This window comes from Lepidochelys kempii, chromosome 7 (genome assembly GCF_965140285.1).
Source record: "Lepidochelys kempii isolate rLepKem1 chromosome 7, rLepKem1.hap1, whole genome shotgun sequence".
Classification (NCBI taxonomy): domain Eukaryota; kingdom Metazoa; phylum Chordata; order Testudines; family Cheloniidae; genus Lepidochelys; species Lepidochelys kempii.
Window position 1 is genome coordinate 83,079,507 of NC_136386.1, and position 27,428 is coordinate 83,106,934.

The following is a 27,428-nucleotide window of genomic DNA, read 5'->3' on the forward strand; positions in this document are numbered from 1 at the left end:
GTGCCAGCACTGGCATTCTTTCATCCCCCAGAAGATCTGGGACTGTCTGTTTTTAAATTTGGGACTGGAGAAATAAACATATTTCATACATCCATACTCCAGTTCTGCTGAAAGTCTGTCTTCCCCCAGTGTGGAGCTTAAGAATTTGCCCAGATTTTCCATAGTCTCTCCTAAGAATGTGAAGAACTTACACATCTTTTTGTCATGGTGTATGTGAACACAACCCATAACACTCCCCTCTTCTCTTGTCTCCTAGGAAAGGATCCGTGCTTTCTTGGATAAGTCATGCCAGCACCTTCCTTTCCAAGACTGGTCAGTCAAATGCAAGAAGATGGTGGACACTGGCATGATAATGATCGTAGAGCTGAGCAAACAAGTATTGGTAATTGTTTGGGGGAAAAACAATGATACAGATTTATGATGTAAAACTACTAGTTAAGTTACAGCAAGATAAAGAAGTATGGGCTGGATGAATGGACTATAAGGTGGTTAGATAGTTGGCTAGATTGTCGGGCTCAACGGGTAGTGATCAATGGCTCCATGTCTAGCTGGCAGCCGGTATCAAGTGGAGTGCCCCAAGGGTTGGTCCTCGGGCCGGTTTTGTTCAATATCTTCATAAATGATCTGGAGGATGGTGTGGATTGCACCCTCAGCAAGTTTGCAGATGACACTAAACTGGGAGGAGAGGTAAATACGCTGGAGGGTAGGGATAGGATACAGAGGGACCTAGACAAATTGGAGGATTGGGCCAAAAGAAATCTGATGAGGTTCAACAAGGACAAGTGCAGAGTCCTGCACTTAGGAAGGAAGAATCCCATGCACCGCTACAGACTAGGGACCGAATGGCTCGGCAGCAGTTCTGCAGAAAAGGACCTAGGGGTTACAGTGGACAAGAAGCTGGATATGAGTCAACAGTGTGCCCTTGTTGCCATAAAGGTCAATGGCATTTTGGGATGTATATGTAGGGGCATTGCCAGCAGATTGAGGGATGTGATCGTTCCCCTCTATTAGACATTGGTGAGGCCTCATCTGGAGTGCTGTGTCCAGTTTTGGGCCCCACACTACAAGAAGGATGTGGAAAAATTGGAGAGAGTCCAGCGGAGGGCAACAAAAATGATTAGGGGACTGGAACGCATGACTTATGAGGAGAGGCTGAGGGAACTGGGATTGTTTAGTCTGCGGAAGAGAAGAATGAGGGGGGATTTGATAGCTGCTTTCAACTACCTGAAAGGGGGTTCCAAAGAGGATGGATCTAGACTGTTGTCAGTGGTAGCTGATGACAGAACAAGGAGTAATGGTCTCAAGTTGCAGTGGGGGTGGTTTAGGTTGGATATTAGGAAAAACTTTTTCACTAGGAGGGTGGTGAAACACTGGAATGCGTTACCTAGGGAGGTGGTGGAATCTCCTTCCTTAGATATTTTTAAGGTCAGGCTTGACAAAGCCCTGGCTGGGATGATTTAGTTGGGGATTGGTCCTGCTTTGAGCAGGGGGTTGGACTAGATGACTGCCTGAGGTCCCTTCCAACCCTGATATTCTATTCTAAGTTGACTTTCTGCATTTTTTGTCCCTTTTCAGACAATAATAATGTATAATACGGTAATAGGCTTCTGAAAGAGCATATAAGCAGATTCCAGACCAATACATTAATTTCTGTAATAAAAAACCAAAATCTTTAGATAGCTGATAAAACAAATTCTTCATTTACCTGCCAAGATTTGAATTCAGGGCCCTATTTGACCTGCAGCAATTGATGACACCATTAAAACCAAAATTAAGGAATGGAGCCTTAAAACAAAATAATTTCTGCTTTTTTTTAACACTAGAAATATGAGGAGTGTCAAGGCCTTCTCTGATTTTGCAGGAAGACATGTTGGAGGTCTCAGGAATGTAGATGCAGGACCAGCTCTAGGCACCAGCAAAGCAAGCACATGTTTGGGGTGCACAATTCCAGGGGCGGCATTCCGGCCACCTTTTTTTATTTTATTTTATTTTATTTTATTGCTTGGGCAGTTGCACTCTCAGAGCTTGGGGCGGCAAAAATCCTAGAGCTGGCCCTGTGTAGATGTAGAACTCTCTTGGACCTTAGCTGGGGGGTAGGGGGGTTTTGAGTTTTCCAAACTTCCTTCTCAAAGGGCTTCTCAGTCATTTAATTTTTTTAACACTCTGAAGAAACTCCCCCTCTCAGTTAGTCAGGTTTCATGTCCTCGTTACTTCTGATATCACGATGTTCTCCAGCTACCATGGAGACTTCCAGGGTAGACAACACCAGCATTTCTAATATTAAAAAACAAACTTCCCAGGCCTCTTCATACCTCATAATGAAGCAAAAAGGGGCACAAATGCCTCCTTTCCCTCCTTGCAGGTTAGTGTTAGTGAGGCCACTTACCATTAGAGCTGGTCAAAAAGTTTTGTGATGAAAAATTACCTTTCGTAGGAAATAGATATTTCTGATTCCTTCAAAATCCTTCATTTTTTTCTCCAGTGAAACAAAAATGTTTGTTTAGTTTAATTTCAATTTGAAAATTTTCTTTTTTTATTTCCCAGCCTGCCCCGCCCCAAAAAACCCAAAACAAAAACCCCAGAAACAAAAAAATTCAATATGAAACATAACTAACATTTTCATTTTGTTTAGTTAAACAAAAAGCCACTAGAATGTTTAGTAAAGTTTCAGTTGAAATCAATTTTTTGGTTCAAAAATTTCCATAGAAAATACTTGCCATTTTTCTACCAGCCCACTGCAAGAGCAACACAGAGACCAGATATCCTGACTCAGGGTCTAGTGATAAGCCTTTAACTTAATTTTCCCTCTGTCTCCAATGTTTATTTCTGCACAACAATTTGATGCCTGCACCAGCCTTCTCTGTATGGTGTTTAAAATTTCATTTCCGTTCATCTTTAAAGCACTTAGCTTGGCTGGGTGCATATCTTCTAGTTGTTACTTTTTATACAGAAGAAAGCTAGAGGGTTGTATGGGACTGCATCAGCACTACAATGGAATAATGAAACAGGTTCCAGTGTACAAAAGTGGGGCGGGGGAAGGAGGATTGCCAGGGGAAAATAAACCTTTCCATTCTGTCAACAATTTCCTTGCTGGGTATCTTAGCAACTGTTGCTTTGTTCACTTCGCTGCTCTGAGGGCACTAAGTAGCTGGGACGGGTGCTGCTTTTTATTTGTATCTATCTCCTCCCCCAAGGTGTAACTTTGATTAGGACTGTGGATGTCAACAGAGCGATGACTTGGCCTGCCTTTGTTCTTTTTAGTCCAACCCTGATGTGGTATGCCGTGCCATCACCTTGTGCAAATCCATGGAGAATCATGAGGATGCTCTGAAGATTCAGAAGCCAGTGCAGTCCAATGAGATACCTGTGATGGACTTCCCTGAAATGATGTCTCCCTTCCTTGCTAATGTCCCTCTTCTCCTTTATCCCCAGGACAAACCCCAGCAAGAGAGCTTGGTGAGGATGCAATATGGGCAGATTACCTTCCTCAGTTAATCAGCTGCACACAAAGGAAGCATGCTGTGTTCTGTTCTGTTTCAGTGTCACAATGCTTCTCAATAACACATACCAAACTGATTACACTTGGGAGCACAAACACATGGCTTTAGAATGCAAGACAGCAGGAAGCCCGCTCAGGTTTCAAGTTGCCAATTGGACTTCAGAAATTTATTGGGCCAGTTCCTGAGCTGCTGTACATTGGCATAGTCTCACTGAAGGCAATGGAGCCACACTGATTTACGTTGGCTGAAATACTGTTCCAGTTTCAGTTTAGAATGAACGGCAGCCCTTTGAATTAATGGGGTCTCTTCCCTTCCCTTTGCGGTGACCAGCGGTAGAGTATGGTAAACACACTTTAAAATGCATGTTAGTGGGTATTTAAAAATAAATAAAATCAACGACTAAGGTGTTGTCAATAATAGAGAAAATTAACATTGTTGGTCATACAATAATTTGGATTGTTTCTGAATTTTTCATCACATGTAAACAACAAGAATCATCTAAGAGTCTAGTGGAGCGAAGTGAGCAGCAGTGGCAAATAACCAATATTAAGACCTTGGCAATAAAATTCAAAGTGTCGTGTGTGTGAGCGGATTACATCATTAAGTGAAACAGCTTTATATTTGGAAGAGTAATGTTCATTGGAGCGGGGATTGTCATTTACTGTGTGTTTATGCAGGGCCTAGCACAATAGTTGGTCTCTACGTGCTGCCACGATATCAATGTTAAACAGTAACCATGTACAGATTAGCAAGTAACAAGGGACAGTTTGATTAGATATGGGACCGTTCCTGGCTTATGCTAATGTGTTTTTATTCTTTCTCTTCCACGGCTAGAACTTGTACCCTGCTTTCTGTCTCTGACTTTTATTCCCTCCCAGTGTACAATTACACAGTACCTTTTACTAGCTCTTTTGTGTTGCACATACCCCTATTTTTTTATCGACGGGAGCGCGGCTCCCAGCAATAAAGCGCTGTCTATGCTGGCGCTTTTCATTTGTCACTCGGGGGTGTGTTTTTCACACCCCTGAACCACTAAAATTTTAGTGCTGAGAGTGGCAGTGTAGACACAGCCTTAATGCTCTGACAGGGCCTCTCTCTGTTTCCTGGACAAATGACTTAACCTCTCTGCCTGGCTTTCTTCACTTGTCAAATGGGATAATACCTGCCTCCTTGTAGTGCTGTGAAGATTAGCTACGTTAGAAAGAGTATTGATGACAGAACTGCTGTGAATGCTTCCTCTGTTAGTAGTGAGGACATAGCAGCACCACTAGTGTATGGCCGCGTATTTTAATGTTTGGCTCTCCCCTTATCTTTCATCAGGAGGGAGGACACTTGTGTGGAGACTGTGTTCAGCTGGTCGCTGACATTCAGGAAAAAGTGAGAACCGGGCCTTTCTTCACTGAGTCCTTAGTTGCTACCGCCAAGCAGCTGTGTGAACACCTGGGACCTAACATGGCTGATGGGGTAACAGAATTTTGATTTAACTAAGATAATTGAACTGCCTCCAGTGGTGGCCAGGGTGGTTCAGGGTACTGAACAGTTGTTTGCTTGGTAGAGGCCATAAGTGCTCTGCTGTGGAGTCTTTCTTCACAGTCTGCATCCATTCGCTTCCTGCTCTTCCATGTGGACAGAATGTTTGTGGCTGGATTTGTCCTTAATGAAAATGCTGAACAGTGTTCCTGATGAAACGTCTGTAAGGCCTCTATCCTCTCCTCCTCCAAATTCTTCCTCCACCCACTTCTGCCAAGATCCTGACAAGAAGTTTACTAATTAACATTAGCTAGGCTGAAGATGAACTGGGGAGAGACAAAAATGATTGGTTTTAAAGAAATTGTGGATACGCTAACTGTGTGTTATCCCTCTCCACTGTCCTGCCTACTTGCTTATGTTCATAGATTGGGGCTCTCTGGGGTAGAGGCTGTGTCTTCGTGGGTGAGGACAGTGCCTTGCACAAGGTGCTACTGAAATACAAATAAATAATAATGCTGTTGAGAGTGTAGGTAACATGACACCATTTTATTTACTGAGCCAACTTATCAAACACAAGGCTTTGGGTTCTAAATGGTTAAGACTGGGCTCTTCAAAGGCATCTGGGGGAGCTAGTGCCCAACTCATTTGGTCCTTGGTAGGAGGTCAACACTGTCAGTTTTGGTCACCTGACTCCCGTAGGCTCTTAAAGGTCTTAATTTCCTCTTCCTTCTCTCTCCCCACTCCCAAAATATCATAATTTCTGTACATGGAAAGCATCCAAAATGCTGGATACCTTTTAGAGGGGAGTGGCAATTAATTCCAGAGCCACGTGAGGTAACGCTAGGGATTCTTTAAAAAGCTAGGCCCAAAAATGCAACATTATATGCAGAAGTCCAGCACTTCATTTCTGATTCCTCCCCCACGGTGACTGTGTGTCTTCCACACTGCACACTTCTGATAAGGTTTGAAAGGTAACACATAGAATAATTCAAAAAAATGTGCATTGAGGTCATGCTAACATCTGTGGGAACCATTGCTTTGAATTTTCCGACACTGGCGTAATCACCTTCCTAATGTGGCATTAACAGTGATGTATGGCAAAAATGGTTTGTTGGTATTTACTGGGATGTTTGTCTCTCCCACAGTGCAAGAGCTATGTTTTTGAATATTCAGAGTTTGCCATCCAGTTTATGAAGCACATGGTAAGCTGAATATGATGTTAAATACATCTTCTTTCGATCTTTTCTATTCTTGATGCTGGTTCTTCATCAGAGCTCATTCGGGAAAAAGTTACCTTATTACCTTTAAGCCTTCAGAATGAACCTTGAGGAATCCTAAGGCAGTGTGAAAACTACATGGTTAATGTCCTACGGATCCTTTTAGGCCATGCAGGAATGATAGTGAATTTTGGAAAGAATAACAGCTGAAAGTTTTTTATTTAGGCTTTTTTAAAAAAAAAGTCTAGTTTTGCCATGGTCTCAATTCTAGGTAGCTCTGTCACTCTGGGTGCAGAAGGCCCTGTCAGAGTTCCACCTAGTGGGGCTCTTAAATTTTCCCACTCTGTAAATTTCTTCTCCTATATTTTACACACTTTCGGGTCTCTAGGCAAACAGAGAGTTTCACACATATAACTGAGTAAGTCCCTCCCAATGGAACAAATGAAAAATGGAGCTGCTGTGGCACATCCCCAAAAATACTTCACAGCTGTGGAGGCTTTGAGGCAGCTGAAATTTGTGTGTGGGTTGGATTGAAAGCTATGGAGAAAAGAAGAGAAACATGTCCATGGCAGTGATGGTGAGGCCCTGCCGTCTGCTGCGAGATGAAAATCATTGTTCAAAGTAGCACTTTGCACTTACACAGCACTTTTTATCCAAGGTCTCAAAGCGCTCCAGAAAGGTGGCTAAGCATTATTATACCCATTGTAGACTTGGGGAAACTGAGGCACAGTGGTTGACTTGCCCGGTGTCACTTTGAATCAGTGGGGAACAAAATCCCACTTTGACTTTCATTCCAGCTCTAACTGCTAGACAGCAATGCTGCTTTTAAAGTAAAGAATCTTATTTTTTTAAAGAATAATCCAGATTTTAAATTTACTTGAACATAACCTTTTCAAATTCGAAGGGATGTTATGAGGTCCTGTTTGGGATTTGTTCTTTCAGTGCCATTTGGGGATGTGGAAACATTATTTTATATAGTAACAAGAACATTCAAATATTTATATATTTGGTCTAATTAAATGTGGATTGTAGCTAGTACTTGGCAGTAATATTTTAAGGTGAGGAAAAGAACACACGGAAAATTTTGGGTTTGCCCTTGGCAGTACTCAACTTCTGACCTGAGTTAGTCTGACTGAGGGATGTCCCTGTTTTAATCACAGGAAAATTGGCTGTTAGCGTGTTGGGCACTAATCTGGAATGGACAATGCCAATGAAACCATTGCTTTATGTTTCTAATAAAGATGACTGGGATCCAGGTAGACTGGTGGTGAGGGGGTGTCTTCCTTAGCAGGTTCCCATTTTATTTGTGGAATTTCTATAGATATTGTGACTGCTTGATTGGTTTCTTTTGAATTCTAATTGTTGTTTCATCATTTCTTTCAACAACCCTGCTTCTTCACCAGCAGAACAATAAGTTATTTATTACACTTGCCGGCGGTGGTGAATTTCTTTTGCTTTTCATCTAAAAGATTCATAGAAATGTAGGATTGGAAGGGACCTGGAGAGGTCATGAAGTGCAGCCCCCTGTGCTGAGGCAGGACCAAATAAACCTAGACCATCCCTGACAGGGTTTTGTCCAACCTATTCTAAAAACCTCCAATGAGGGGGATTCTACAACCCCCCTATTCCAGAGCTTAACTACCCCTTATAGTTAGAAAACGTTTCCTAATATCTAACCTAAATTGCTCTTGCTGCAAAATAAGCCCATTACTTCTTGTCCTACCTTCAGCGGACATGGAGAACAATTGGTCCCCATCCTGTTTATAACACCTCTCAACATATTTGAAGACTTATCAGGTCCCCTACAATCTTCTTTTCTCAACACTAAACATACCCAGTTTTTTAACCTTTCCTCATGGGTCAGGTTTTCTAAACCTTTTATCATTTTTATTGCTGTCCTCTGGACTCTCACCAACTTGTCCACATCTTTCCGAAAGTGTGCCGCCAAGAATAGGACACAGTACTCCAAATGAGGCCTCAGCAGTGCTGAGTAGAGGAGGACAGTTACCTCCTGTGTCTTACATAGAACATTCCTGTTAATACACCCCAGAATGATATTACCTTTTTTCGCAACTGCATCACATTGTTGACTCAGACTCAATTTATGACCCACTATTAAACCCTAGATCCTCTCCAGCAGTACGACCACCTAGCCAGTTATTCCCCATTTTGTAGTTGTGCATTTGATTTTTCCTTCCTAAGTGTAGTTCAACTCTTGCTAATTAGTTGTAGGTGTGGTGTGGCTTGCAGTCAGCTTTGACAGATACAAGGGATGTTTGGAGGGTTAGGGAGAGATCTCCTATGAGTAGATCTTAGTTCCTGCTCCCAGCGTCTGCTCCCACTCCCAGCTCAGATGTCAGTTAAGATTTCAACCTAATGGTGAGGAGGTGAGCTGGGAAGCAGGTATGAAGGCCTTCCTATGATAAAGGTGAGGACATTGGAGCCAGCAGGGAGATTACTCTATCAGTTCCTTGCTTTAACTCTGAAGTCAAGAAGGGCCTAAACTATATCTGATTGAAATTTTCCAACTCACTCTCTCTCTTTTTTTTTTTTTGGATGAAAAGTGCTGTTTTCCTGAAACTGAAATGTTTTGCAAATACGGTTCTACTTTGACTTTTCAGTGAAAAATATTTGAAATGAAACATGATTTTTTGTTTGGTTTGGAGTTGACATTTTTGTTTTATTTTCATGTTTGAAAGCTCTGACCAGCTCTCCTCTAGGGTAATCTTTATGGGTCAGAGCACTAAAATGGGTAGCATGAGAATCTGAACTGGGAATTAAAAATGGGGCCTTCAGGTTCCAGCTTTCCCAGTGCCTTTCTGTTTTATAACTAGTCATTTCCTGGGAGACCTTGGGCTTGTTCTGCTCTCACTTACAATGACTAAATGAGGAATAACTCCATGGAAATTAATGGGGTTACACTAGGGTAAAACCAGGGTGAGATTAGCATTATGCATCCTGTGTCTGTCATGGTGCAGCGTGAGATCATGTTGCAGGGACATGGTGCGGCTGTTGCAAATTAATTCTTGAAATGCTTATCCCAGTGTGTGACCCAGGGAAAGACAGTGTCTGGCCATGTAGTCAGAAATTTGGCTACATCTTGGAGGCATTGCTTCTCTCTATGCACAGTCTTTGGAGTCTGGGTAATTTGTCTATTATTTATCTGAGGTTGCACAAGCTTCTCTATGTCAAGCATGTCTTATACTTTGAGAAATAAGGTATTAATTGGGAGGATGCAGCAGGGATTACACAGCTCTGCTGGCACACTCGTGTGGGGTACTGAAAACAAGACATTTTACAAAGCTGCACGTAGTACCTAAGAGCTAGCCTTAAATCCAGACTATCTACAGATCCAGTGTCATCTTGACAGTATATTACGAAGGAAATCTGATCAGACCGCTGGCCTGGTAACCTACCTTCAACCACCCAATTCCTCCAAGAATGTATAGAAACTACAGTTGCCAGGTGTATTGAAACCTTTATAACACTGGTTTGGGTTGTCTCCTCCCTCTTTAGGGAATTCTTCATAGAGTGGATATAACCGCATAGAGCTTGTCCTTACTTGATTTGTGTCTCTCTCTCCAGCACCCAAAGGATATTTGTGGCAGAGTTGGATTCTGTCCTTCCCTGAAATCTGTGCCCCTCCAGTCTCTGGGTCCAGCTAAAGTGATGCATATGTCCAATATGAAGCAGCCTGTGGAGGTAAAATGAGTCTTTCAGCACCCTCTGTTGTTTTGCTGAAGAAAGAGCAAGGCTTGCATATTACCCACATGAGCTGGAGCAGGGGTTCTCAAGCTGGGGGGGGGGGGGTCCTGACCCCTCAGGAGGTCGTGAGGTTATTATGTGGGGGCTCGCAATCTGTCAGCCTCCACCCCCAAATCCTGCTTTAACTCCAGCATTTGTAATAGTGTTAAATATAAAAAACGTTTGCGGTGTGAAAGGGGTCACCAATACAAAAAATTGAGAACCACTGAGCTGGAGGAAGGGTCAAAGTCAGGCAATAAATACAGACTTCCTTGTGTACTGAACAGCCTGAATCTCTGGTATAAAGTACCGATCTCACTATTCTGGGGTTAGATTGTGAAACGGCTTCCCTTCGTAGAGGTGGTATGAAATGCAGTACAGAACTAGGGCCTGGTCAGGATTAGCACTGATCAAAACTTTCAAATTTTACAAATTTTGATCTTTGATTTGTTTTGCCAAAATGTTTTCACTTAACCCCTCCCACACCCCTCCTTCCCCAGCTCTAGTCAGGACATCGCTTTCAGTTGCTTCAAACGTTATCTGTGATATACAATTCTATCTCCTCATCAGATGAACTAGCCCTTAGTGAGGGCTAATCTCTTGTATGGTTGAAGTTTAGTCTGAGTTTTCAGTTGTTAGAATCCCAAAAGCGCCTTTTTTCAAATGTACAGTGTTCACATGCACATAACTCAGTCAGATCAGCTTATATTTTAGAATAATAGAAAAATAGGGCTGGAAGGAACCTTGAGAAGTCCTCTGGCCCAGCCCCCTGCAATGAGGCATGGCCAAGTAACCTAAACCATCCCTGACATCCCAATGATGGGGATTCCATAACCTCCCTTGGAAGACTCTTCCAGTACTTAACTATCCTTATAGCTAGAAAGTTTTCCCTAATATCTAACCTAAATCTACCTTGAAGATTAAGCCCATTACTTCTTGTTCTACCCTCAGTCAACATGGAGAAGAATTGATCACAGTTCTCTTTGTAACAGCCCTTAACATAATTGAAGATTATCAGTCTCCTGAGCCTTCTCTTTTCTAGATTAAAAGTTCCCAGTTTTTTTAACCTTTCCTCATTGACCAGGTTTTCTAAAGCTTTTATCATTTTTGTTGCTGTCCTCTGGACTTTCGCCTATTTGTCCACATCTTTCCTGAACTGTGGGGCCCAAAACTGGACACAGTACTCCCCCTGAGACCTCACTAGAGCTGAGTAGAGTAGGACAATTACCTCCCATGTCTTAGAGATGACACTCCTGTTAACACACCCCAGTATGCTATTAGCCTTTTTCACAGCTGCATCACATTGTTGAATCATATTCAGTTTGTGATCAGCTGTCATCCCCGGTCTGTTTCAGCTGTACCGCCTACCCAGTTGTTTCCCACTTTGTAGTTGTACATTTGTACATGTACAGTACCTCCTACATGTAGTACTTTGCACTTATCTGTATTGAATTTCATCCTACTGATGCAAGACCAGTTCTCCAATTTATCTTTTGAGAGATTTCAGTGCAAAAGCAGTGTCTTTCAGATCACTGGGGAAAACACCACATGGACTTTAATAGGGATGAAAGCAATAGGGTTCTCTAGAAACGACTGTATCCCCTACCCCATATGATTATTGTTTTACATGAACTTTCTGTTGTGCTGTAATAAGCAGGAAAACCTGGGACCAGAAAATAAAACTCCCCTGTGCGGTATATGTGAGATTGCAGTAAAGGCAGCAGAGAGCCTGCTGAGCAACAACATGACCGAGGTATGTGGACTTTTGTTCAGTGATGCAGAACTTGCAGAGGCTATTTATGGGTGCAGCTCCCAGTTTAGAGTATGTCCTGCTGCTGCTATGGTGGTGTAAGAAAGCTGGTATGTAGCCCTGGCAATAGCCCTAGCTGTGTCCTGTATTCTCATTTCCGTCGCTTAGGGGTTTTTAGGGGGAGAGGGAATTCTGTGAAAGGCTAAATGCTGCTTGCAAGCTCCTCCCAAGGCTTGGTGCAGGAGAAGCCTTGGCTTAGACACTTTTTAGGCTTAGTGGGTGAATCAACACAGTAAAACTTTTGTCTGCAGCAGAGGGAAGAATTGCACAGAAGATTGAGATCTATCTGCCCCCTACAGAGGTACTATAGAGGATAGATTGCATAGATTTATTCTCTCTTCTCCTGACACCTGCTGCTTTTGTGTTGCAGAAGCAAATAGTCCAAGAAATGGAGAAGGTCTGCTACATGCTACCTCATGGTGTCTTAGGGCAGTGTAAGGACTTTGTGGACTCCTATGGCAAGGCTGTCGTCATCATGTTGTTGGAAGCGACTAATCCCGAAGTTGTATGCATCATGCTGAAATGCTGCCCCAAGAGTAGCCCTTCATACATTGGTAAGCACTGGGTGACCAGTATCCTGTCCAAAGCATGCTTGTTTACTTGTGAAGAGTCCAATCTCCGGATATATATGGCACTAGTGCAGTATTCATCTGAGGCCCCTTGCTGGGGTTGGAGGAAAGGAGCCTTTGACTGGTTCCTAGATCTGGGACTAGAGCACACTAAGCTGCTGAGAACTCTCACTAGAAAGGTGGATATCTAACATTCTGATGTTCTGTGTGTCTGCTAGAGAGAAGTGCTTTGGAGCCATTACCGGTAAATGCTGGCGAGTTCTGCAATGTGTGTCAGATTGTTGTAACTTATATTGACAATGAGCTGGAGGAGAATGAGACACAGGCTGAAATTGGGACTCTGCTTGTGAAGGGCTGTCATTTACTGCCAAAACCCTTGACAGACAAGGTAACTGCAAGTAGCTATTGTGGGGATGGAAGATCTGATGTCTCCTACCCATCTGGCTAAAACATATGTCTTGTACCCCAGTGGCTCTTAACCTTTCCAGACTACTGTACCCCTTTCAGGAGTCTGATGTGTCTTGTGTATCCCTAAGGTTCACCTCACTTAAACCTGTTTGCAAAAAACTATGGGCATAAAAATACAGAAGTGTCACAGCACACTGTGACTGACTGAAAAATTGCTTCCTTTCTCATTTTTTGCCATATAATTATAAAATAAATCAATTGGAATATAAATTTTGTATTTACATTTCAGTGTATGGTATATAGAGCAGTATAAACTGGTCATTGTCTGCATGAAATTTTAGTGTGTACTGACTTGGCTCGTGCTTTTTATGTAGCCTGTTGTAAAACTAGGCAAATATCTCGATGAGTTGATGTACCACCTGGAAGACCTTTGCATACCCTCAGGAGTACTTGTACCACTGGCTGAGAACCACTGTTGTACCCCATCCACAGTGCCTGTCACCTATCTGCTGCTTCCCCCGCCTCTTAATGCTTTACACCTATATATTTTAGATTATCCTTTCTAAAATCCAACTGAGAACAAATTCACGTGCACTGAGGCTGGGCATTAATATCGGAGTCTTCGCAGTGGCTTCTGTGCTTGAAATGGCTGACTGCCTCCATCTCCAGCAGACGATAATTTGGAGAATCATGAAAAGGTTCATGGGCTGGTGACTCTGCTTTGAAACTGGCCACAGTGCAGCTGAGACTCTGGAATGTGTATTAGTTCTAAATCCCTGCTGGGATCTCTCTCCTCTTACTCAGCACCAAATAATATAGACTTTCTTTTTGTTCAAAATAAACTGCGTGGGTACAGAGCAAGTTGATCTCTGGCAGATCAGATGGCAGCACCTGTCCCTAGATATGTGGCAGCCTGCCTCCCAATCAGAATCTGAGCACAATACAAAATGGACAAATGTATAAAGCCACCTAGTCCAGCATCACTAGAGAACTGTTCTAGAGATAGATGCCTCATGTGGTAACTCGGGTGTACATCGTCATGCCCAGGAAATGCATCCTATACTGTCCTTTATTGTCATTGCACCGTATCTGAGCTGTTCAGTCATTGCAATAACAGTCAGAGGGACGTGTGGAGGAGGGTAAAAGGAGTTGGCACCTATCCTAAACTGTCAGTCTAAAAATCCAGCTTTATGTAGCAATATGAGTTTGTGGATCCTTTTGCTGTCTGGGTAAAAGCTGTCATGGCTGCCGTCTTGGTGCCGCACTTTTGCATCTTGGGGGGAAAAGGTCATAACAGAACTACAGACTAGCTGCCGAAGAGCATTTGGTTGTCTCAGTACTTTGGCACTGGGCTGCTGAAAATAACTGACACATTTATAGCATGTGAGTGCAGGGCAGGGCCACCTTCTGGCCAGCTCCTGCACAGGAGTGCAAGTTTTGTGTTTCAACATAGGGTCATAAGAGCTCCCTCTCTTCCTCCCTTTCTCCTACCTGCCTCACTGCATTCAGAGTGTGGGGTGAGGAAGGAAGGAAAGCAATAGCCTGTACATTTCTTGTACAATCTTCCTGATCTGTAGTGATGCACTGCACACTTCTAAAGGGCTGAACGACTCTCCCTAAGCACTTCCTCCCCAATCGCAATGGAAACATGTTCATCTATAAATCACAAGACAATCTGGGGTTCCTCTATTTGAATCAGGGTACTTTGTCTTCATCTCGTCATGGTCTAGCAAAGCATTCAGTCTCATGCCATCTCTTCTTGTTACAGTGTGATGAGATTGTGCTGCAGTATGAACCAGAAGCCCTACGACTCCTGGTACAGATAATGGATCCTTCTTTTGTGTGCACTGTAAGTAGTTCCGCTAGCATATGCTATGGGGGAAGTATACTATAAGTTTAGCTGTCCGATTGCATGGACTCATGAAAGGGCAGCTGTTCATAGACTATTGTTTTTTTGCCAGGAAAGAAGAAATAGATTTACAGTATTTACCTTTTGCAAAGATTAAACATGCAAATCGTTATTCTCCTCCCTGCCCTGTGAGTCAATTGCGGGGAAACGTAACGGTCATGTAATGCAGTGTGAAGTGCATGTCCCTGCTTCAAATGCAATCTTCAATATTAGATCAACAAATCTGCAGCCAGCATAGAATCTGAAATTATCTAAAGTCTGAAATTTGGTGTCCTCTCAAGGGGCTTCTCACAAGTCTGTTCATTCAGCTACAGACCCAACTGGCTATAGCAGTCTAGCGCTATGGTGTTGGAAACTCCTGGCACTGCATCTGCTTTGTCTACACACTCGAACCCCCACTGGAAATAGTCATTACTGTGCAGGCGGCACTGAATCAGGGTGGGGAAGAAGTGAGATCACTGATGCCCATGGTAAACAGGAAGACACAACTGCACCTTTCATTCTCTCTCTCCTTTCACTGCACAGAAAATAGGAGCTTGTGTATCATCCAAAGAGGATCTCATGGGTGAAGATCCATGTGTGTGGGGCCCAAGCTACTGGTGTAAGAACATGGAGACTGCAACTAAATGCAATGTAAGTCACCAGAGGTTCCCCCAGAGGGGAGAGTCTGAGATGCCGTTAAATTAATGGGCAACAAACTAAAGTACCAGTATTTTAAAAATATTGAACCTGATTCTCCTTTCACGTACACTGGCCTAAATGAGGAGTAACTCCATTGAATTAAATGGATTATCATCATTGTAATGTTGGTGTAAATGAGAGGAGAATCAGGCCACATTTGTGAGAGAGAACTACAAATGCCTGGTCTCTGGTTGTCAGGAAAGGGAGGTTTACCTGGTGGGAATAGACTAGAGGCATGTCAGCTCTTGCTTACCGCTCAGCCCCTTTCAGAAGTGTAAATGTGCCACTTCTAGAACACTTACTATTATGCTGGCCAAAGGATTAGATGTTCTATTGGAGTGACCATCCTGTGCTGGCAGTGGGATTGACCTAATGGGACTCTTCTGCTTCGAAAACCTGAGGCTTCACTGTCAATAATTCACTGGTGCAATTTTGAACAGTTGACTCGGAGCTGAGAGGCTCAGTAGGTGTAACCAGCTCACTTGAATGCTTTTTAACCCCTTGGGAATCTGAGATTATTTTGGAGAAATCCACAAATGCTAATACAGAGGAGTTAGGTTAAAGTTTTGACTATGGCACTAAAAATACATCCTAAAGGAATGAGATCATCTGGGAAGAAGGTTGGTCACATCCATAGATGAAATAGAAGGAGCTAGCTTAGCCCACATCTGGCTTGGCCATTTCCTCTGGAACTTGCACTCTTACCTGTCCAAAGTTACCATAGTACAAAGCATCTTCATGACCTGTGACAATTGTCTGGCTCTGCCCAGGAAAAAGCAAGGCTGGAGGTTTTATGGAGAACAAATATTTGCCCTGCCCCAACCAGGGTCAGGAGTACTGGGTGAGATAACATGGCAAGTTAATGCTGCAGATCCATGAGCCTCTCTTCTTCACTAGCTAGGTAGAAAATCTTTCAGTTGCTGAATACTTGTATGATCAAGTCTCTTTACTCTTTTCCCATGCTCCATCCTCATATTGGATGACTGTTTCAGTCACAGAATGGTTGCTGGTGCATATACAGATGCGTATACAGGCTGCTAATTTCAACACAGCTTCCTGTAGAAAACTCCACTGACTCACTAATGCCAGCACAAAGGGTTAGCACAGCAACATAAGCACTTAGTGGCTGTTACCCAATAGTACAGAGGGGTGAGTTGCGTAAAGCAGAAGTTCAGCTTGGGAATAAACAATATCCAATTTTAGCTCGGTTAACATTTAACTGTGTTCGTATGGGAGAGGCCTTAATTTCCCACTCCCTGATCCCTTTGTCAGTAGTTCAGACTCCCTATTTAAGGTATAAATGGAGCCTTAGCTTGTTTGGCTATCTGTCCTTCCAGTTGATGGAGCCAGTTGATGAGCTGAAGGGATTGTTGTTAACTGATAAGAGATGCTCAGGTACCATGGTGACAAGAGCAGTGCAAGAACCAGAGCAGGTCAATGAGCTGTGAGTTGTTTCCTGTGGTGGGATGCACTCCTCCTTAGCCCGTGGCAATGGAGCGGTCAGAATCATACATCAAACCAGGGCTTTCCTGTATTTATGGCTTCCTTTGCCCCAGTCTTTCCTGGTGAAGCATCTCATACAGTGCTAATTAGGACCACTAAAGAAAACCAGGAGAGTTTGATTTAATATCAGTTTGCTCTGAAATCCTGAATGGTGCTGGTGCTCCAAGCTATTCGTGCAAATTGACACTGGCTATGTTATTAATATGTCAATGCAGGCCTCTCTTTCACACCTCTCTTCCTCTTTCTCCTAGGCCGTTGAGCACTGCAAACGTCATATATGGTACTAGAAGAAACCTTTCCAGCTGAAAATATTTGCCATGGTTTTGATTAAGCATCCTGAGATTTGTTTGGGTGGGGATGGGGGAGATGTCCAGGTCTGTTCAAGAACTGTCTCTCTCCTCTCCCTTCTGAAGGTCCTGTGCCTTCAGGTTTGTTCACAGTGCTGCTGCCATTTAGGGAACTCCTCTGCAATGGTGACTCAACAAAAGCCTTAAAACTGTACCGTTCTTTGTGCATTTGGAGCAGAGGGGTTGTTGGGTGGGGAGTGGTGTAGCGTGGGGTTTGTTCCATTGTGAATTAACAGCCTTGTGTCTACTTGTAAAATAAATAAACCAGAATAGGCTGACTAAATTGAAATTCCATGGTTGGTTGGTTTTGACTTTACTGCAGTGTTCTTGAGCACTCTGCCCTTACTTGGGACAAGACAATAAAGGCTCAGATTCTTAAAGCTGTCTGAGAGATTTAGGGATTGCAAGTGAATGTGACCGGGGCCTCTCAATCCTTTGGGTTTATTTAAACATCCCATCCTAAATTTTACTGACTTGTAAGTGAAGAGTAAAACTACCTTTTTTGAAATGTTTCTTGTATAATCCAAAGAAGGAAGGTTTGGGGTTTGACTCCACTTACAACTGGAAGTAAGTTTTTTAAGAGCCAGATCCCCATCTGGTGTAAATCAGTATCGCTCAACTGAAGTTAGTGGAGTGATGTTGATTTATACCAGCTGAGGATCTGGTCCTAAGTGCCTCATCATTGTAGCAAAGAAAAGAGCAATCTAAAAGCACAGCTTGTGTGGCAAGAGCTGCGGGAGCTGTCTCAATGTGGACATGTTTGTGTTTTGTTGGGGATGCTTTTGGGTAGACATCTTAGGAAACTAACTTGATTAAATTTAACTGTAATTCTTACCTTTCCATTACTTTCTCCAGTAGTACAGCCTCAATACTGGGGGTTTTTTAAGTTGAATGAGATACAAAACCATGACGTATAGCTTTTCTGTTGGAATTAGTACAGGATCTGAAAATACTTCATGTTCAAAAGCATAGAAAGATACAAAGCAGCTGCAGGTTTTCACTCCATGTGATGAAAGTTTGTGTAGTGGCTATCAAAGCATCTGCCTTATATGAGGTTTTTCCCTGTGCATCAGTGAGGAGAACATCCAGCTCTCCTTAGCTGTAGCATCTTTCCCTTAGCCTTACTGGCTGCATGACATTTATCCTGATAGCGCAGCCCCATGTCTATTAAACTAGATCCAAGCCCCAATCCTAGTGAGTTTTTAAAAGGTTCCTCCTTGTCAGGAATGATTGGCATAAAAAACTTGGGCAAGGATGCTCCTTAAAGTAATTCAGATTCTATTATGCAAGCTCAGTATAAATACCTATGTAGAGCTTATTTGTGAGAGCAGCCATTTTAATTCAGCAGGCAGAACTCTTGATCATCCCTTCTGCCCTGCTATAGATGTGAGGGGGAAACGGGCAGCTGCTTTCAATAGAACATGGTCTTAATGGTGCACAAAATCTTCTGTAATTAAAAATAAAGACTTCCTGTAAACCTGACATCTTTGTGCTCTTTCCCTTTGTACACAATAGTTCTTGAAGCCTCTCACTGGCTTTCATGTGTAGGTGATCCATCCATTATACACTTTCTGCTGCAAGTCCTCATTATTGCCTGAATTTAGATAAACTCTGAAGAGCTGAACATGTTATACAGGTGGCTTGAACATGAAGGGTGTGTTTTCTACTGCTTGGCAGCAAATCTGTATGAACATAGGGTAGCACTGACCCCAGGGTGTTGCTCAGAAAAGGGTAGACTGTTGAATACATACAATTGGCCAGCAATTCAGTAAAGAAACTTTTCTAACTTATTTAGAGATCAAAACTAACTTTAACTGGCCCACTCAGCTATGGTACCAGTATGTTCAAGTCAGGCATTATGTTTCTCAACTTTCTAGAAAAACTGGTTTCATACCGAAAGCTAACTTGAATAGAAGTGATGGCGTCTTGGCAATTAGGAAACAAAAAACTTATAACTAATTGCTATCAATCTTCGCAGACAACTTTCTTAACCAAGACATGTCCATACATGGCATGCTGGGAAAATGTCCTGGATAGACAAATTATCCCAGAGGAATGGGGTTTGATCTGGAAAAGAGGACCAGCAACTGTTTCACTGGTGTCTCATAGCAGTCAGATTAAACATACAGTATATAAAGAGATACTGAATGGGAATAAATGTTGGAGAAACTGTGGTGAAAGAAGAAAAGGAGGACTTGTGGCACCTTAGAGACTAACACATTTATTGGAGCGTAAGCTTTCGTGAGCTACAGCTCACTTCATCGGATGAAAGAGAAGATTTTGTGCATATATGGTAGACATGTCCAGTCATTAGAAAGCATTGGGATGCAATTTGTAACCAAATACCATAAATTGTTGGATAGTTATTACAAAATGACCCTTTGGTAATCCTCCTAGGGGTTCCTTGAGGAAACTGTCACACAAAGTGAAATAAAGAATTAGTTCCTCACCTGATAGTATTCTTGGTTATTGGTACCCTCTTGCTGGAAAAAGGAAAAATAATCCAGCTGTAGAGGAATGTTTAAAAATATTGGAGGTTATTGCTATGGAAAAATTAATAGCAAAATGGACAAAGGACAAACAAATACATAGATACTTGGTTACCTTTTAGTCAATACTCAAAATACATTCACCTGGTCATTTTTTTTTTTTTGAATATTAACATTGGATTGACATGTCTGGTCTGTTAAATGTGTAATCTGAGATTTCACTCAATTTAATAAAATCACTAGAAGTGACACGCAACAGGTGTTGTGATGATGCTTACTCTGTTAAATGGTTACACCCTGTTAAATAGAGAGATCTAATGATTATATTCCTGTATAATGGCTCTTTAAACAGAAGCCAAGTGTTGTAATGACTCTTGTTTCAGTTTTGATATTTACATGGCAAGGATTTGTAACCCTGTTAATACTTCATATATAAATAAATAAACAAACCAAAGAGTAGACCTAGCCTGTTTGGATGGAATTGCACTGTTCAGCTCTAATAAGGAAGCTTGGGATTGCCCTGAAGAAATCCAAATAGTCTGGGTTTTCCCATTGCACTGCCTGTATGCTTGAACCATATTTGCTTGGAACTTCTAGTCATACCTGTCTAGGCTCTGGTGCAGGGGTCGGCACCCTTTCAGAAGTGGTGTGCCGAGTCTTCATTTATTGGCTTTAATTTAAGGCTTCGCATGCCAGTAATACATTTTAACCTTTTTAGAAGGTCTCTCTCTATAAGTCTGTATATTATATAACTAAACTATTGTCGTATGTAAAGTAAACAAGGTTTTCAAAATGTTTAAGAAGCTTCATTTAAAATTAAATTAAAATGCTGAACTTATGCCACCAGCCCGCTCAGCCCGTTGCCGGCCTGGGGTTCTGTTCACCGGCAGCGGGCTGAGCGGGGCCGGCAGCTGGGACCCCAGACCAACAGCGGGCTGAGCGGCTCAGCCTGCTGCCACTCAACCCACTGCCAGTCTGGGGTTCTGTCCTCCAGCTCCTGCCAGGCAGGGTCCCGGCTGCCGGCTCTGCTCAGCCGGCTGCCGGTCTGGGATCCTGGCCCTGCCCGCATAGAGTGGGTACCTACCTTCTCCCTGGTTCTAGCCATTCTCTTCCTCTCTCGCTGCACTGAGATGAGGGCGGGAGTGTGCTGAGCACAGGGCTGGGGGTAAAGGAGCAGGCTGGGGGTTGGGGTGTAGGGTCTGGCCAGGAGCTAGAATGAGGGAGGGGGCTTAGGGTTGGGGCAGGAGGTTTGGGTGTGGAGCATTTACCTGGGCAGCTCCCATTTGGTGCGAGGGGTGCAGGAGCTCCCGTTTGGTGCTCAGGCTGGGAGTGGGGATGTAGGGGGTGCAAGAGTCAGGGCATAGGGTGTGCAGGGGCTGGGATGTGAGGGAGGGTGCAGAGGTGAGGGCAGAGGGCTGGGTGTGTGTGAGGAGGAGTCAGGGCAGAGGGCTGGGGGTGTGGGTTGGGGTTGCAGGGGTTCACAGCAGGGGGCTGGAGGGGATGTGCCCTGATTCCGCCCCCCTCCCCAAGGTCCCCAGAGCAGAGAGAGGTGCTGCGGTTCTGCTTTTCCCTCCCCCCTCCCCCCATAGCAAGGGCTGTCAGCTGATAGGCTGCAGGGAGGGGCAGGAACCCAGCATGCTGGGGGAAGAGGCGGAGGGAGGGTGAAGCTTGCCTACCCTGCAAGGAGTGGGCGGGGGGCGGAAAAGAGCAGTCCGGGCTGGGCAGGAATTTTAATGGCATGCTGCTGTCTGCCCGGGTCCAGCAGGCAGCAGCGTGCCATTAAAAATTGGCTGGTGTGCCGTGTTTGGCACGTGTGCCATAGATTGCCGACGCCTGCTCTAGTAGACTCTCCCTCACCCTGGCCTCCTATAGCAGGCAGAGATGAGGTTGGTAGATGAAATTCAGTGTTGATAAATGCAAAGTAATGCACATTGGAAAACATAATCCCCACTATACATACCAAACGATGGGATCTAAATTAGCTGTTACCACTGAAGAAAAAAGATCTTGGCGTCATCGTGAAAAGTTCTCTGAACAGTCAACAATCACCCAGGGGGTGTTGTGAAGGCCATACTGGTTTCAAAAAAGAATTAAATACATTCATGGAGGACAGGTCCACCAATGGCTATTAGCCAAGATGGTCAGGATGCAACCTCATTCTCTGAGGGTGGGGTGTGTGTCCCTAAACTGCTGACTGCCAGAAGCTGGGAAGGGGATGGATGACTTGATAATTGTCCTGTTCTGCTCATTCCCTAGAGGCATCTAGCATTGGCCACTATTAGAAGACAGAATATTGGGCTAGATGGACCACTGATCTGCCCCAGTATGACTATTCTGGTGAGGAGCATCTTGCCAATGTCCCTAATGCTAGTGTTCCAGGCCCTGACACAGCAAGACCTAGATATAGGTTTGCAACTTGAAAAAATCATTTTTTGTTTTGTTTTTTCTTTTGTTTTGTTCCATTTCAAGGAGCTTCCGTGGGCCTGTCAGTGGTAGGGAAGGGGCTGTCACGCCTGTCTCATTACAGTGAAAACCTGCTGTTGGCCATTTCCTCTTGCAGCCTTTATTCTGCTGAAGCAGGTTATTCCCACTGGGTGGTAGACTCGCTCCCACATGAGGTCTGAGGTGCTGGGGTCCCAAGAGGTTTATATTCTGGGATGTTTTTTGGTGGAGAACTGGGGTTTTGGATTCATTTAAACTTTTTACAAAAATATCTGCTTCCCGCAGAAAAATTCAATTTTTTGGTCAAAATATTTTGGCCAAAACCATGGCTGCTGCAGTTCCTTGAGAAGTATCGTTCAGTTGTCTTGTAGCCTCATTTTCCTCTATGGGGGGCGGCCCTGGATGGACTAATGCACGGGGGCGAGGGTCTCTCCTTATGAACTGCATCCCCTCACAAACAGAGGAAATCATGTTTGGTCATAGGGGATGTAGTCCAACAAGGAAGTCCTGCCTCCAGAAGAGACTAGGAGCACGGGGCACCACACCAGCCTTTCCAAATCAAATGTGGTTGCTTTTCAGTCTTAATATTTTTGAATTTTTGCTGAAAATTGACCTTGTCTGGGGGAGAAGGCCACCCCATTTTTTTGACACGTTCTATTTAAAATATGAATGACTTCAGCATCTTGGAGTTTGTAAAGGGCTTGGCTGTGGTTCACACACCCAACCCCATGGCCGAATCCTTCACCTTGGCACCCACGCCAGAAGTGTTGCTTAAACTGGCTAATAACAGGACATACCATATGCACCAATCACACATGTCACAAAGAAGACTTATCCATGTGCTTAGATTTAACCATAACAGTGGCTATGCCTCCCAAAGCTCACCTTAAACCTCTCCTATCTGGCTTTAGATAGGACTGACCACTCAAATCATGCTCTAGGACACAATTTTATTCCAGTACTTAACACAGTATTTTCAGCTTCCCACTTCTCACATTCAGCCCTCTGAACTTCTTTTCCTCTCTGACGTCCTGCGCCATCTCTTTTACTCTCTGATGCCCTGCTCTGTTTTACCCATGAGGTGTCTGCAGTGTTCACACCCAGCCTGCTGGAGAACATAACCTCATGTTTCAATATTACAGTGTCCATTTTTAAAAGGTCTCAAAGAACAATAAATGTCTCAGCCAGCCAGTGAACACTGAGGCTGGAGGCATGTGCATGCTCATGCAGGAGGTTGCCAGTGCACCCCTGGATGGGTGAATCGCATTTGAGGATGGGAGCCCTGGGGCCTTTAAATCATCCCTAGAGCTACCAGCTGCAGAGGCAGCTGGGAGCCCTGGGGCTCAGAAGCGATTTATAGGGCTCTGGCCGCTGCCGCTGCAATGGAGCTCCAGGCCCTTTAAATCACCGCTGGAGCCCTGCTGCCGATACCCCAGGGCTCTGGCTGCTGTGGGGAGCCCCAGGGGTTTGGAGGGGTGCTCTAAGGGGCACGGGGCTCCCTGCAGCGGCTGGAGCCCCTGACCCTTTAAATCAGCGCTGGAGCCCTGCTGCCACTACCCCAGGGCTCCAGCAGTAAGGCTCGGGGGGACGCTTTAAAGAGCCCGGAGGCTCCAGCCGCTGTGAGGCGCCCCTGGGACACTTTAAAGGGCCCAGGGCTCCCTGCAGTGGCCGGAGCCCTGCCCTGCTACCTCGTGGCTCGGGGGGCCTGGGTCGCTCATCTTAGATGCAGTGTTTGTAAGCCAGTGAGATTGTTGCTCTCTTGCCCAAGTCATTTGATACAGATGTTACAAGACTTACCCAATGTTCTTCAAAAGAAACCAAGCAGCACCTTTTAAACGGGGAGGTTTAGCTCAGTGGTTTGAGCATTGGCCTGCTAAACCCAGGATTGTGCGTTCAATCCTTTAGGGATCCGAGGCAAAAATTGGGGATTGGTCCTGCTTTGAGCAGTGGGTTGGACTAGATGACCTCCTGAGGTCCCTTCCAACCCTGATATTCTATGAAAGACAAGGTCCACTCAGGACACAAAAAGCACAGTAGATGCGTGTTCTCCTGAGGGAAAACGCAGTCTCTGTCCTGAGGTCCCTTCCAACCCTGATATTCTATGAAAGACAAGGTCCACTCAGGACACAAAAAGCACAGTAGATGCGTGTTCTCCTGAGGGAAAACGCAGTCTCTGAGTGGTCAAAAGGATGGCTGGAAAATAGGACAATACCCTGGGGGGGTGGTGTCTAGGAGGAAGGCCTCTCGGCGTGAACATAGAAGAGGCCCCACTGTGAGGCAAGGAGGAACCTATGAGGCCAGACGGACAGCGCTAGTGACAGCTCCTTATCCTATGTGGCCAGGAAAGCAAGGCTGATGGAGCGTCACTTAGCCCTGCGATGAAGCAGCTAATTGTCCCCAGGCTTGCAAACTCCCCTGGCCTTTTCTAAGGGTTTTGCTGTGTTCCTGTCCTCATGTCTCTTTCGTTCTTTAGGCAGAGAAACAGAAAGAAAAAGCGCATGCTGCAGCCATGCTACCCAGGGTGAAAGAGAGTGAACTCACTCAGCCTCAATCTCTTTAGGGCTAACAACTCATCTCCTGCTTCCTGGGAGGAGGTGCTGCATTAGCAGAGGGGTTGGGGAAGAGGAGCGCCATATGACAATGCGGACTCTGTGTAACAGAGAGAGGTTGGGCAGCTGTGACCAATCCATGCCAATGGTCAGTCATATCAAATAGCCATTTTGTAAGGGACCCTACGTCCTGAGGGGAGGTTTCAATTTTCCTGCCTTCTTGTAACGAATGAATGACATTCGCTTTGTGCCAGGGATACCACACCCGTGGCGCTCAGATACTACAGGGAGGTGTACCTAAGGTGGATTCAGAACTTATTTGTGAGCTGATGCACTTTAACTCAGAAGTCAGGACCCTTCAAGATCAGCCATTTCCAGTTGCTGCTGCCCAGCTGTAGATACGGGGGCCTGGACGTAGAGAAGGAGATGCAGTTGCTTTCTACAGTGTTTTGATTTTGCACTAAAACTTCTCTAACAATAAAAACTTCCTGCAAGTGGGACAAGCTTTTTGTTCCCCTCCCCCACAAGGCACACGCAGTAGTAGTTGAAGTTCTTTCTGGCTTGCATCTACTGTGATCACCATATTCTTCTGCTAGATGTCCCCATTATGGCCTGACTTCAGCTAAAGCTGAATCTTACCATGTGTCCTACACATTAATAATGTGTTCAGAGATTTTGAAGGTCAGAAAGGACCATTATGATAATCGAGTCTGACCTCCTGCATACCATGGGCCATAGAACTTCACCAGGTGATTCCCACATCAAACCCAATGTCATGCGACACAGCTGGCTCCAGTGTGTACCATGTGCATGCTATTGCTCAGCAGCATGCCTGCAGGACTGTGGAATAACACTGACTTCTTCAAAGGGATTACATTCCTTTGCTAGAAGTCTGTTAGAAAGGAGTCTCTTTTGGGTAGTATTGTTAGGGTTCTGTGGGGGTAGAGATTAAAGTATTCTTGCCACTTCCTGTAGGGTTGCAGATTGGGAAATGTGAGCAGAGAAACGGAGTGAGGCCACACACTATTCTGTGTTTAATCCACAACAAGAAATTCAGTAATAATAGTTCTTTGCTGATATACAGCAGTGTATACACAGATGAGTGAGCACTCAGAGGTATGTAAACAACACCTTCCCCAGTGAAGTGCCCCTTGGTAGTGAGAAAGAAATAACAATGGACAGGTTAACCAAATCCATATTGTATTTCTGGTTCATTTAACAGACCATTCCCAAAACTCTCAACAAGTTACTATTAGAAACGGAACAAACAAACAAAAAAAATTACACACGAACACTCTACATTCAAAACCCAAGTTAATGTCAGTCTGTTTCCGGTTGACGTCATATACGATTTGGTAAGCCAGCAAAATGGAGAAATGTCTTCGGTTTATTTTCTCTTCCTGTAAAGGTGATGACACAGATTAATGCCAAACAGATTCAGACTCCCTTTATAGGCTTCCTGGAATGCCACACCAGCCCCAGACCCTTCTTCTCCCACCCTGGTGTGATGTGCTCCTGTCCCATGCATAGTAGGAGGATGCAGCCATGGGCGAGTTGAGGAGCTAGGAAACATGCATGTCTTGAGTCTTTGTACCCACTGGGTGCAGGTCTTTTTGCAACCTAAACATTTGTAGTTTGTGTCTTGATTCCACAGGGCTTCCCTTCTTCTGTTTTGAAACTTTTAATCTTTTATATTTTTAAAAAAAATAAAAAAATATGAATTTAATGATCAAATGATGTGCGCGTCTAGTAAAGCACAGTCCCGAGAGCCCTCCACCACGGTAAGGCTCCCCAAGGCTGCTGTATCAAAACAAAACAGTTGACGATCTCTGTGGGATTAGTTTTGGGAACTACGGGGGCAGTGATTAGGCCACCAGGTTCTCTTTTACCCTCTTGCCCCAAGTCTGTGTTTTCTTTTTGCAGTGACGGTCTGCTTGGCCACACTTTCTTGGAATGCTAGACGAGAGACGACACTTCTAGTCATAACTCTGTGATCTCCAGTGGGCTCTCCATAATCACCTCCCTCATCTTGTGCATGGGGGTGGATTTGGCAGACTCGGTGCGAGCATTGCGGTCGTTATAGCTTCCACAGTCCGTGTTCAGTGTCTCCAGGGACCGAACCAGCACTTTCTGGTCATCCTCTGGCAGGCTGTTGAGATCAGAAGTTAGCAGAGTGCCCGTGCTGCCATGCACCACATGGATACCATCTGGGCCTTTGAGCTCAACAGGTTGCTTGTGCCGGAACCGAAGGCTCCCCTGGCTCGGGCTCTGCTCCTCCTCTTCATCCAGGTCATTCTGGATCAGCTGTAAGAAGCCCAAGCACAAATCAACAACATGGGTTCCAATACTTGTGTCCCTTTCCCTCCCCTGCCTCCCTTAGCATCATTGCCGGTTACCAGTTGTCTCCCTGAAGGCCCTAGACCACTTTTCCTGAAGCATGGGTCCGCAGGAGGAGCAGGTTCCACTAGCTATATTTGTAGGCAGTGTTTTCTTTGCTACGTCTTAAAGCTAAACTGGAATCTGAGGTAGATCTTACATGGTCTATGAGCATTAACACAAAATCTGTAGCTATGAGCTCCTCCACTCCTCCTCAGTGGCACCCAGAGGCCTCAGCTGGGACCAGGGCTAAGTTGTGCTAGAGGCTGTACAGAAATATAGACTGAGGCAGACCCTGCCCCCAAGGAGCTTGCAATCTAAATGATGAAGTATTTATTATTTGTATTACAGTAGGCTCATGGAATTGGTTTCTGAGCTGTGTTGGTCTTGGAGCAAAATACTGTGCAGTGGAGA

At 44.4% G+C, this 27,428-nt stretch overlaps 2 protein-coding genes across 8 annotated transcripts in view; one reads left to right on the forward strand and one right to left on the reverse strand.

Moving 5' to 3' along the window:
* Positions 1–19,411, forward strand: part of LOC140914824 (prosaposin) — a 46,893-nt gene extending 27,482 nt beyond the window's left edge. The window contains exons 4-14 of the mRNA XM_073353539.1: positions 257–382; positions 3,262–3,456; positions 4,821–4,964; positions 6,116–6,172; positions 9,773–9,889; positions 11,589–11,684; positions 12,112–12,295; positions 12,529–12,698; positions 14,487–14,567; positions 15,153–15,260; positions 17,063–19,411. Of these exons, the coding sequence (XP_073209640.1) occupies positions 257–382; positions 3,262–3,456; positions 4,821–4,964; positions 6,116–6,172; positions 9,773–9,889; positions 11,589–11,684; positions 12,112–12,295; positions 12,529–12,698; positions 14,487–14,567; positions 15,153–15,260; positions 17,063–17,098 (1,314 nt within the window). The 3' untranslated portion in view covers positions 17,099–19,411. The remainder of the gene's footprint in view (positions 1–256; positions 383–3,261; positions 3,457–4,820; positions 4,965–6,115; positions 6,173–9,772; positions 9,890–11,588; positions 11,685–12,111; positions 12,296–12,528; positions 12,699–14,486; positions 14,568–15,152; positions 15,261–17,062) is intronic.
* Positions 19,412–25,709: 6,298 nt separating this feature from the next.
* The window catches only part of CDH23 (cadherin related 23), a 522,984-nt gene continuing 521,265 nt past the window's right edge, over positions 25,710–27,428 (reverse strand). For 5 of the 7 annotated variants that reach the window (XM_073353546.2, XM_073353545.2, XM_073353547.2 and 2 more), the window contains one exon: positions 25,710–26,942. In XM_073353546.2, coding sequence (XP_073209647.2) covers positions 26,619–26,942 — 324 coding nt within the window. In that variant the 3' untranslated portion in view covers positions 25,710–26,618. The remainder of the gene's footprint in view (positions 26,943–27,428) is intronic. The other 2 variants (XM_073353557.2, XM_073353558.2) reach the window with 1 other exon arrangement.